This window comes from Morus notabilis, unplaced genomic scaffold (assembly GCF_000414095.1).
Source record: "Morus notabilis unplaced genomic scaffold, ASM41409v2 Scaffold63, whole genome shotgun sequence".
Taxonomy (NCBI): Eukaryota; Viridiplantae; Streptophyta; class Magnoliopsida; order Rosales; family Moraceae; genus Morus; species Morus notabilis.
In genome coordinates, this window is record NW_010365950.1 from 214,880 (window position 1) to 227,965 (window position 13,086).

At 35.7% G+C, this 13,086-nt stretch overlaps 1 protein-coding gene across 1 annotated transcript in view; it reads right to left on the reverse strand.

Moving 5' to 3' along the window:
- The window catches only part of LOC21404583 (H/ACA ribonucleoprotein complex subunit 4), a 1,976-nt gene extending 1,359 nt beyond the window's left edge, over positions 1–617 (reverse strand). The window contains 2 exon segments of the mRNA XM_010108916.2: positions 1–3; positions 5–617. The exon segment at positions 1–3 is cut by the window's left edge and continues 1,359 nt beyond it. Coding sequence (XP_010107218.2) covers positions 1–3; positions 5–465 — 464 coding nt within the window. The 5' untranslated portion in view covers positions 466–617.
- Positions 618–13,086: the final 12,469 nt, after the last annotated feature.

The following is a 13,086-nucleotide window of genomic DNA, read 5'->3' on the forward strand; positions in this document are numbered from 1 at the left end:
CTCCTCTTTCCCGGCGCCTTGCTGGGATTTGACGAGCCTTGTGGCTCTATCAATGCACACAATGAGATTTCCGGTGACTTTGGGATCCAAAGTCCCGCTGTGGCCGGTCTTTTCAACTCGGAGAATGCGCTTAATCCAAGCGACAACCTCGTGAGAAGAGGGATTCGAGGGCTTATCGAGATTGATAATGCCGTACCTGATGTACACCTCGAGGGGGCGCTTGAGAGGGGAGTAACCGGACGGGAGAGGAGTGTAGTGTCCGGTTCGTACATTGAGGCGGTCATAGTTTTTGAGGAGAATCGGCCACTGAGAAGTGTCGATGGCCGGAGTGAAGCTCTGAGGCTTGATCATGAACTCGGACGATTCCTTCTGAGTCGGCTCGGACTCCAACTCGCCGAGTGGCTTTTCATCTTTACTTTTGTGCTTTTTCTTCTTCTTTTCGGAGCGAACTTCTGCCTCCGACATGGCTGAGCTTGAGCCTGAGTCTGAGTGAGCTTGTGAGCTTTTCCTAGGGTTTTAATGGCGGCGAAAATGATATAAAGGAAGTCTTTTTCTTCTTCTTTTTATGTGGAGAAAGGAAGAAGGGCCCTTCGTTAGGGTTTTGGAGTTGGGGGGTTTTAGAGAGCACAGGCGAGCGTAAAACTCTCGTCATTTCCACGGCGTCAGTCAACTAGGCTTCTTGGGAGTTTGGGCTAGGCCACAAGTTATGAGCTTAATGGGCAGATCATTGGGCCCAAGAAGAAGAAGAAGCAATCGTAACGATATTTTTGAGACATTTTCACTCTTAATAAATATTTATTTATTTCATATATCTATATAATGTCATATTTATATTCATATTAGTTAAATAGATGATAAGTAAATTAGAATTCTGAGACTGTCGTTTTAAGGCTTTAGATCTTGCATGTAATGGGAAGAACATGCCGAAGACAGGAATGTAAAGATGATAGTGTAAAGAATAGGATCTGCAATCGAGAGAATAAAGTTAGGTGCTTTATTTATGTTAAGATTGTTACGTTATCTACTTCCAAATGGAGATGATGTGTCTTGGTCGTCAGAGGTGGGACTCTGTGGCTAGAGATATTGATATAATTTTTAGTGGTGAAATCTATATTGCATCAGACGAAAATTGAATTGTTTTGATTAATAATTCTATTTCAATATAACAATTCACTTTTGACGAATTATATATAGTCATCTTAATCCTGAGATGAATAATGAACTCGTATGCTTGACTTGTATCCTTTGAAGGGAGACATCCTAACATTATGTAAACATAATTATAAACATAATTTACTTCTATGAACTTCAAGTGTCCATTCAATATAGTCATTACATATAGATCAATCCTCCATAAATAATTCATAATTAGAGCTAGATAAAATCCTTTAACCTCTCCAATTACATTATTATGCTTGAGTACTATTGTTTCCTCTAATGAATAGTATATTCATAAAACATATTCATGAATACGAGCTCGTTACTTATTCAAGTACCGAATCAACCCTCAAGGAAATTATTTATCTACTTTTTCAAAGAATAAGGAATGGATTCCATATCGTATATTAGCATTCTCTGCCATCTATTTCATCATGTTTTCAAGATACAAGGAACATGATTTAGGATCTCGAGATCCATACCGAGTAAATAAAAAAACATAAATCTATAAATAGGAGTCTACTAACAATTCATGATTAAGATCATTCCATATATGACCATCAGTAGACTCAAATTTGATTTCTATAGTTAACGGAAATTATCAAAAAATCAAATTGTGTATGTGTCCTAGTTTTACATAATCTTATTATGCATAATGCACTGATTCAATATCCATCTATATTAATGATGCGGATAACACAATTCCATTCTTAATGGGAATGACGTGTATTAGTAATGGTTTAATTAAAGATTCTATAACTTTAATTAAATTCATTACGAACATTATTTCGATTATTATCCTTAAATATTATCCTCTTGTATATAATACTTATATATAATATTTAAGGTCACATAAATAATCGCATAATTTTCAATTATATTTATAAAGTGTTTAATAATACATGCACATAAATAATGAATAAACTATTTTATTAATTAAATAATAAATATCCTTATTATATCTCATGCTTTAAGGATTTTGGCCTTGAAATGTTTTAAAGAAAGGGATTGGTTTGTGAAAGAAAACATTTTGAAAACCATGGCTTTTTTAGTCATGGAACCTCATGGCTTGTCCAGTCATGGGGCCCGCGGCTTAAGTAGTTCGTGGGGTCGTATTAACGATTTTAAAATGTTAATGAATGATTTCTTAAGCAAAGAGATCTTGTGAACTGGTAATAGAGTCCATTGCTGTAAGCCTAGATAGGATGCGGAGAGTGCATCCTCGGGGGCAGAACCCGAAACTCGGTTCGGGTAGGCGAGGTACTTGGTTAGGTAAGTAATTTGTACTAATTACTTGTTGAAGCCTGTAAAACGGTTATTTTACATTTATTTCCTTTGAGAAAAATGGTGTAAGGTTACGGCTGTTCTGTCGGGACTGAATGTCTTATTTTATTTACTTATTCATTTATGTATTCCCTCGCACATTTATTATAACGTTTATTTCAAATTATATCCTATTGGGCCTTTCGCTCACGTTTTATATTTTAAATATACTAAACCCCTCCCAGGAGATTCTAGGAGCGGTGCACAGTAGCTGAATATTTGCTACGGAGCAGCTGAGATTAATGTTGAGTTATTCTTCAGTTCCTACTTCATTCTGGGGTTATGCCCTAAGAACCACCGTGTATATTCTGAATCTATTACCATCTAAGTTTGTACCAAAGACACCCATAGAGTTGTGGAATGGTCAAAAGCCAGTTTTGAAGTATATTCCCATATGGGGGTGTTCGGCTTTTGTGATGAAACAATAGACTGAGAATTTAGAACCAAGATCAGAAATATGCATATTTGTGGGATACGTAATGGGGACAAGAAGATGATTATTTTATATAGTCATAAGAATCAAAGGGTATTTGTATTGGGAAATCCCACGTTTATGGAGCATGACTATATGATAGTTTTCAAGCCTAGAAGTAAAGCAGTTCTGAAAAAGTTACTTTCCAATGAGATTAGACCACAACCGACAAGAGTTGTTGGAACGTTAAGAGATAAGACCATGATTCCCACTCAAACTCTTGTGGCACCTTGTTGTAGTGAGAGGGTAAACAGGTTACTGACCGGTATACCGGGCAAGCACATATCCTCATTGCTGATGATGATAAGGAGGATTTGTTAACCTTTAAGGTTGCGATGGATGATTATGATATGGAAAAGTGGCAAGTAGCTATGAAACTCGAGATAGAGTCCATGTACTCCAACTCAGTCTGGCAACTTGTAGATCACCTCAAGGGGTAAAACCTATTAGATGAAAATGGATCTTCAAGAGAAAGAGAGGAGCGGATGGACAAGTAGAGACTTATTAAGCAATGCTAGTGGCAAAGGGTTATACCGAGAAAGAGGGAGTTGACTATGAGGAAACTTTCTCACCGGTAGCCATGCTTAAGCCCATCCGGATACTCCTGGCCATAATATCATATTTTGAATATGAGATATGGCAGATGGATGTCAAGACAACTTTTTTGAATGACTATCTTCAGGAAGCCATCTATATAGATAAGCTAGAGGGTTACATAGAGAAAGGCCAAGAGCAGAAAGTCTGTGAACTGTAGATATCCATTTATGGATTCAAGCAGGCTTCTAGATCATGGAACATTATGTTTGATGAGGCTATTAAGTCTTATGGATTTGATCAAAACCAAGATGTATCAAACAAAAGAAAAGAAGATGTTCTTGTTCTTTGCAAACCTGAATATTTGATATTCAGTGGGAATGGTCATTAGTTGTTAGTTAAACTCAAGATTCAATCATTAAGAAGCGGTGTAGTGTATCCTTAAGCGTACAATTAAAGCAAGAAACTATAATATAGTTTAGTCAGTGAAAGAGTTGTCTTTAGCTGGATACACAGATTTTGACTATGAATCATGCATGGATTTTGAGAGTCAACATCCAAATCTGTGTTCACACTAGTTTAAGGAGTCATGATACGAAAGGTTGTTGGCAAAGTGTGATTGCTAATTCTATCATTAAGAGTTAATGTGTAACAGCTTGTGAAGTAGCAAAATAAAGGAACCTGACTCTAGAAATTCTTAATTGATTTGGAAGTTGTTCTAGGCATAGAACAGTCATAGACACCTAGAAAGTTTCAGGATTGGAGACATATTCTACCTGCTTTAGGACAAGTGGGAGATTGTTGGGAATGATGTCCTAAAAGCATGATATGTAATAGAATATTTATTATTTAGTTGATAAAAGAGTTTATTTATTATTTTATGTGCATATATTTATGAATATTTTATGAATATCAATGAAAATTTCATGATTATTTATGTGATCTTAAACGTTGTATATAAGTGTTATATACGAGAGGATAATGTTTAAGGATAATAATCAAAACGGTGTTCATAATGAATGCACACACAGTTATCAAAGGAGAAAATCAATCTATGTGAAGGACTGAGACTCAATTTCCCCTTCACTATAACTTGGGCTATTTATGTTACGACCTTTGCTACAACAATGATGTCAGTTAACATGAAACACGAATTTTACACAAGGATCTCCCGACCTACTTATGATTTCGCCTCTTTACTCATATTTCAACATATTCCTATGAGAAATCTAAACAGAGAGGTTAAGTTAAGCATAAGTTTCAATTGGGCTATGTGAGACAAGTGTATATTCCTATACTACTCGCAAATCAACTAGACTTCTTTGTGAAATTTAGCTAAACAACACATTGTTCAATATTGGTCTAATTCCAATCAACTTTCCAGCAAATTAAACTCACAGTATTTTGTTGAAGGTGGCCAGTCAGTAAACAAAAATGAGCGATAAAGATTATATTGAACAAACTAAATCAACATTGATATAGCAAAAGTGAGCATACACAATGTTAATTACAGATCTTGGTACTTTATCATCCCAGCTAAATGTATTTAGCTCATACTTGTTTGGTTAAACACAACAAAATAGGCAATCATCTTTCAAGTACAAAGAGAGGAAGAATAAACCGAATTAGGAGAATGAAAGTAATGACAAAAAAATAAATTTTAAAGACTAGTGGCGTCCTTTCTAGCTCATGTTCTCCTAATTTTAGCTCTAATTCCTCTCCAGCGTCCTTGCATTTTCTTTCCCTCTTTTCTTTCTTTCTACTCTGTGCTATGTTTTTCACTCCGGTGCTCTTTTTATTTTCTCCATTGCTTCCTGCGGCGCCCCTCCATTTGTTAAGAATTCAGGTGCATTCCTCTTTAGGGCAACTACGGACGCTGAGGTAGCTCATACTCAGAGGTTGGATCTAGCTGACTAAGCACCAAATTCGTCTTATGCGTTCTTTGTCCTAATTTTTGTACAAAGTTATGCGCTGACGTCATCCACTAACTGTATGCTATCATATTTTTACTATAGCAAATGCTGCAGCAATTATCCTCACAAAACCTGCAAATCAGAAACAACACCTTTTGGACACATGTTAGCAGTTTTCTTCAAAATTGTCATAGGAACCGCACACAAATGAATCTTAGTAGAGTGTACCACATGAACCAAAAGTTGAGCAAATAAAGTAGAAAATTAACAACTAAACCTTTGGATGAGCCAACTATAAGCCTAGAAATGCCTAAAATAACTCTAATTCCTAGAGTTATCACACTCCCAAACTTAAAGCATTGCTCATCCTCGAGCAATGACACTACAAAACAATTGACACTACAAAAACAACACAAAAACAAATGACACTAAGAGAATTCCCTTTTCAGTCAACCATGTGGGTTCAAGGTGTGTGGTTAAGTCTCTCAGAGGCTTTCTTTTCCTTTCTTTTTTTTATTATTTTCTTTTGCACGCTTAAGCTTTACACTAACTCTCTTTGAATTATAAGATCGACCCATTTCCCCTTTCACATCAAATACTCTTCCCTGGTGTGTGTGCATACACATCAATAGTGCTTCCTCCCCGATCACCACTTCAAACTAGACCACAATCATCAAGCCTAGAAGTGTCTCCATATGTTGACCTATTGACTCCTTCTCCACTAATGAAGAATCACCTACCACTAATGAAGAATCACCTAGCACTTGGAATCAAACTTAAGACTCAACTTCTTCTCAACTTGACACCTAATTCCCTATTCTTTTTATTTTTATTCTTATCTTTCTCTTTTTTTAACTTCTTTGTGATGCCACAATTGCCTTTTTACGCGAATGCCAACATTTGTGATGAAGACACCCGGTTACTTAACAAAGTCACAATTTAAAGTGCTTTGCATACTCTTATCTCGGTTTACCGTTTGATGCAAAATGAACATGGGGCTCATGCTCACTCCTGGTTACTAAGCACCAAGATAGCAGAGCAAATTTTTTTTTATTGAACAAACTAAACAAAATGGTGTCATTAATCAGATCTTTGTCTTAGTCGTCCTCCTCATACTAGGCTTCCTAGAATTTCACCTCAAAGGAGTCTCTAGGTCAATTCTAGAAACCTAAGCTTTCAAAGCAATGTAGCCATCAATAAGCTCTCGGGAAGTAACACTATGAATGTTGTGGAAATAGTTGCATAGAGAATTGCATTCAAAAGACAAGTTCTATGGGTTTCCACTTACATCCAATTCAAGTTAATCTATCACAAAAGCATGCCTTAACTTAGCCTACCTCATCATTGAAGACCACACACCCTTCACACCCCAAAAATTGACAAAAAGAGACTCTCCATGCACACAAAACAACACAAAACACACAAAAATAACAAAACACAAAAACCAGAAAAATAACCATTCTAAATAAAATAACCCGGCCTTAACACAAACAGGAAATACACCCCCCCCCCCCCCCCCCCCCCCCAATCTTGAAATCAACAGTGTCCCCACTGTTGTCGACTCACAGCCAAAACAAAAACATATTGTACTCAAAACAGTAAAAATTGCAAGGAAACGACTCAAAACCAAATGGAAATGGTGTAAGCTTAAAGAAACTTCCCTGAGGAGTCAAAGGGCAGTAGTCATCCTCTCCACTTCCAGTTGGCAATGCTTCTAAGAGTGGAACGTCGAGTGGATGGCTCGGGCACTTTGGCCTTTCCCTTGTTCTTGCAGGTGCGCGGGATAGCAACCCCAGCTTGTTGAGGCTCATGGGGAATAGAACTTGAAGGGGCTGCCTCATTCACGGCCACATCTGCAACTTCAGCTTCATCCATGGAGGGTTGACAAAGATGGTGTGGGAAGTCTATAAACGAGTGAAATCAGTTGGAATTAGCACAATAGTGCTTTTGCACGGCCAAATCCATCTGTTGTCTGTATTTGCAGAAATCCCTCATCATCTGAAGGGATTCGTATTGCATCACCTCTATTTGTGACACTCGCTACTCCAAGCGAGTGAAACTGGCTACTAAATCTGCCAACGGCTGAGTAGACATGGTGGGCTAAAGAACCTCCAGTGCAGGAACATCAACATCCTCCTCTAGGGGTTGACTGTCAACTTGAATCATCCGAGCAATAATTACCCTCGTGATTGGACCGTGGGGCTTAAATTTTGTTTCGTTAGGGGCAACCATAACCTTTTGCTCCACGCACAACTTGGTAATGAGCGATGGGAATCAAAGACCCCCTCAGCGACGACTCACGCAAATCGCAATTTATGCTCGAATAAGGGCTCCACTATTTATGGCCATCCCCTTGACAATAGAGAACAACAAGATTGCCCTATCCTTGGAAACTGTGTGATCATGGGAGGAGGGCATAATCCACAATTTAAGGAAATGATACCAAATTTTGGGGTTGGGCTTTAAAAATCGCCTAAGGAATGTCATGACACCCCGATCCGATCGGGTCCAAGTTGCTCCATCTTCACAAAGACTTGTCAGAGGCTCATCGAGCTATTCATCATCGAGGTTGTCGGTGAAGTCAGCAAGATTGTTCTCGATGTTTCACAGATTGTACAGTCTGTTGATAGTGTTCCCATCAATAACAACTCATTTTCCCCTAACATACACAAAATCGGGCTCATTATCATCAAAGTTGGCGTAAAACTCCCTCACTAGAGGCACCACTGCTGCTAGAGGATGTTGACAAAAGGCTTCCCATCTATTCCCTATAATCATGAAATATAGATATTCCAGATAGCCCAATGTGTGGTTCCTTTGGTAAAGGAATCCCTTTTCAGAGCTGAGAGCTCGTTGGCAGGTGATTTGATCATAGCGTTCCTCTACTAAATCAGAAACAAACTTTGCTATGCTCACCTCAGTGTTGGGTTCTTACCGACGATGCTCATTCTCAATTTGTTCTTGTGTTCCTTGCACATTTTGAATCTATTTTGTTTTTCCTTTTTTAGCCCTACTTTTACTGGCATTGTGAATGACCGAATCAATTGAAACTCATAGGAGGTAAACTGGGCTGCCTATTGTTGATGCATAAACCACCTCACTCAACTCTAAAACTTCATTAACACACTAACTAGACCCAGATTTTAGAGACTATCCAAGCCGGATTCATCTATCAACATCAAGTGTAAAAGGAAAGGATTTGCAAACCTCAATGGAGACTTCCTGATCCGAATTCGATGTGGAAACCAACATCTACATCATTCCTAATGAGTAGAATATCATCCACATAAAGAACTAGAACAACCACTTTCTTATCCTTTATGTACTTGTAGACACATGGTTCATATTGGTTTTGATCAAATCCACAAGAATTTATAAGCTTATTAGGCAGATCCTTAGGCCTAAGAAGAAGAAGTAATCGTAATGATACTTTTGAGACATTTTCACTATTAATAAAGATTTATTTATTCTATATATCTATATAATATTCTCTTTACGTTTATATATCATTTGGCCCAAGAAGAAGTAGCCCAACCTAAAAAATAAGTTTGGGGAAAGGGAATTAAATGGATGGAGTAGGATTTCTAAAGCCGTGCTTTTAAGGGATAAAGAGCAAAATAACATATTTAATAGGATGTTTAGTAAATTATAATATATATTTTTAAAAATAAGTAGATTATAGCATAATTTGATATTTTAAGTTTCAAACATTATTAAAAATTCTAAAATACCCCCAACCCTTCTTTTCATTTCTCTCTCATTCCTCCTTTAGTTAAGTCCACCATTACCAGCTCTGGCAACCGGTGGTCATTGTCGGTGGCCGGCGACCATTTTCGGCGACTGATATTAATCATATTTACCATATTATTTCAAAAATCCGGCGACAGCTCCAGTGACTGGTAAATAATATCATATTTATTGGTAAATAACGTATTTACCATCTTTATTTGAAAATCCAGTGATCGGCTCCAGCAACTGTAAATACCGTATTTACTATTACATATTGTATTTACCATATTTATCTAAAAATCTGACAATCAGCTCCGGCAACTAGTAAATACCGTATTTACCAAATTTATAATATTTAGCTGAAAATCCCACGACCGACTTCAACAACTGGTAAATATCGTGGTGTAAATGTGGTATTTACTGTATTTATTTGAAAAATCTGGAGACCGGCTTCTACAACGGCCTTATATACCATATTTACCGATAAAGCACAAACTCGGATTTACAGAAAACTAACTACCTCAAACAATTGTAAACAAACAAACTCACATTAAAAGAAATGACAAACTCATCAAAAATGACACTCTCAGATATCAAAACAAACTTCTGAAAAACCAAAGTCTAGCTTTTCAGCAATAAACATGATAGCACACTAGAGTAAAACAAACATCGCATGACAAAGCCTAAAACGAAAACAAGGGTCCATCTTCGCCAATAATGATGGCTGCCACCAACGGCCTCAGGCTGCACGTAAAACCATCGTCGTCCATCGTCCATCACAATAATCACTTGACAGTTCATCATCTCCAAACACGATTCGGATATCTCTTTCTTCAGACTGGTTCGTGCTTATCAGCCTCTCTCTTTCTTGTTGAGAATTGTGTCCTAGAAGCATGAGATGTAATAGGATATTTATTATTTATTTAATAAAATAGTTTATTAATCATTTTAAGTGTATATATTTGTGAATATTTTATGAATATCAAACGAAAATTTCACTATTATTTATGTGACCTTAAACATTGTATATAAGTGTTAAGGATAATAATAAAAAATGATGTTCATAATGAATTTAATTAAAATTCAGAATCTTTAATTAAAACATTACTAATACATGTCATTCCCATTTAGAATGGAACAGTGTTATCTGCACTGTTAATATGACGAGATATTGAATGAGTGTATCACGCATAATGAGATTATGTGGAACAGGGACATAGATAAAATATGAATTTTTGATAATTTTCGTTAAGTATAGAAATTCTAATTGAGTCTATCGATGGTCATATATAGAATGATCTTAATCCTGAGTTCCTAGCAGACTCCTATTTATGGATTTGTGTCTTTTGATTTACTCAGTACGGATCCTGAAACCCTGATTCATATTCCTTGCATTTTGGAGACATGATGAAGTACGTAGCCGATAATATTATTATACAAGATGGAATCCATTCCTTCTTGAGAAAGAAGTAGATAAATAATTCTCTTGAGTGTTGATTCGGTACTTAGATTAGTAAGAGTGTTCTGGTTCATGAATGTGTTTAATGAATCATTATCCATTAGCGAATCAATGGTACTCAAGGATGAAGATATAATTAGAGAGGTTAACGGATTTTACCTAGCTCTAATTATGAATTATTTATGGAGGATTGATCTATATGCAGTGACTATATAATATGGACACTTCATAGTTTAGAAGTAATTTATGTCCATAATTTTGAGAGTGTAATTCTGAGTTTATAGTGGTGTAACTATCAGAATTAATAGAATTAATTATTAATTTTATTAGAGCTCAAAATTATAGGTCCATTAGTCCCCGCGTCGTCCTACCAATTCTACAAGACACAAAGGGTAAAATGAGAATTTTTAAATTACAGAATTCTAAAAATAAAACACTCAAGAATAATTAATTGAGAATTAATTATAAACTAAATAATTTGATTATTTAAATTTGAATTTGAATTTTGAATTACTTATGTGAAGGTGTTCACATAGTGTGAACACATCTAGATTTATCCATTTAAGCTTATTTGATAAGTTGTTCAATTTAGAATTCAAATTAGTTTAAGTTTGACTTAAATTGGAATTTGAATTTGAGTCAAAATTGGACTGTAAGATAAAGGATGATTTTCTCTTCCTTCCCTATCTATATTAGACGCCACACAAGGATAAATTCCTCTATAGGTGGCCAGCCATAATAGATAAAATAGAAGAGGAGATTTTGTTCCAAATTCATATAAGAGATAATTAATAAGTTTTATCTTGGAGATAAAGATTGAATTCTTTCTAAAAGTTTGACTTCTACTCTATAAATAAAAGAATGATAGAAAATTGTGAAACACAATTTTTGCCCTAATTTTAAGAGTGTGGCCGAATTCTCTAATATAGTGAGAGGAAAAATTTTTCTCCAAAAATTCTACATCGTGCATGCGTTGGTGTTTGTAGAAATTTGAGTGTTTATTCTAACTCATTTTGTCTCAGGTGTGCCCACACACACGTCTTCATGGATTCTAAGAATTGACGTGGAAGGCATTGGTTTTCTAAACATTAGAGCAAGGATTGTTTATGGTCAAAGAACTTAAGTTATCATCCTAATCGGCCACTAGGTATAATTCCTAATTGAGTCCTTATTAAATAAATTAATATAATCTATAGAGTATATCAAAGGTTTTATGAAAATTTTTGATATACATGATTCGCTACCCTCACGCTTCCGCATCCGAATTCGATTTAGAAACCAACATTTCTTTGCTCAGATCCTCACGCTTGCCGGTGCCTCTGTCTCTCTCTCCCTTATGATGCAAATCTGATTGGTTGTGTGGTCGGAGTAGTAGATCTGGGTGATCACGATTCGCGATCGTTCTGAATCCCAATGGAGTTCAGCCTTCACCATTGCAGCAGATCTCAATTGACAAAGATCGCGGTGATTTTCCAGCTAGATGCGATCAGATTTTCTGAAAATCAAGACGGTGCTCAGTGTTTAGTGTCTCGTCGTCACCGCGATCTAGTCGGAGCTGTTCGTGAGATGTCTGAGCTGAGTATATCTGGAGAAACGAAGAGAGGAGAAGAAGAGAAGAGAGAGTAGAGAGAGAGAAAATTGGAACATAAGAGAAAGGGTAAATTACGGAAACAAAGTATTTAAAATTAAAGATATGCTATTATTTATCATATTTGATAAATTATGCTATTTGCTTCAAAAGTACCCATCAAATATGCTATATCTTGTATTTTCTCTACTCTTATTTAATAACCTTTTAGTCAAATAACTATACTAATAAAAGGGTATTAATTAAGAATGAAAGGCAAAAATCTAGACCCATCACTCTTAAGAGTAAATTCTGTGATTTTTTCAATAACAAATAATTACACAAAAGGAAAATATAGACAAATACCCTCTTAAATTGTATAGGTCTTGATTTTTACTTTTTAGTCTTAATTGATACTCTTTTAATCAAATAAATAATACAAGAAAATGATAGTTTTCAAAACTCAGAACATGATATGTTTTTAATTTAACAACATCACCAATACGTTCATTTTATGGTTAATATCATTTCAGCTATATTCTTTTTTATGTGGGTGGTTATGAATTCGTATAACTGATTTTATGAGTGGTTGACAAAGGGTAGGATTGTTTACGGATTGTTTTACATATTTATATACAAATGTCATAACTTGTAGACATTTTTTTTTCAAGCTCTGCATAAAGGGCATGTATGTAGTTAACTCCAAGAAAGTTAGATAGCGTCCACAACTTTTTTATGTTTTTGAATTTACATTATACTTTCTTTACTAACCTTTAACTAGTACACTTGTGTAACACGAATTTACTTGTATAAAGCTTGAAATTTTTAAGATTTAGATAATGAGTTCTCGGTATACTTTTAAATTATACTAATCTTATTTTTACGAATTAACGTGACATTTCAATGTAAAGACTAAAATTCTTAATTCGAT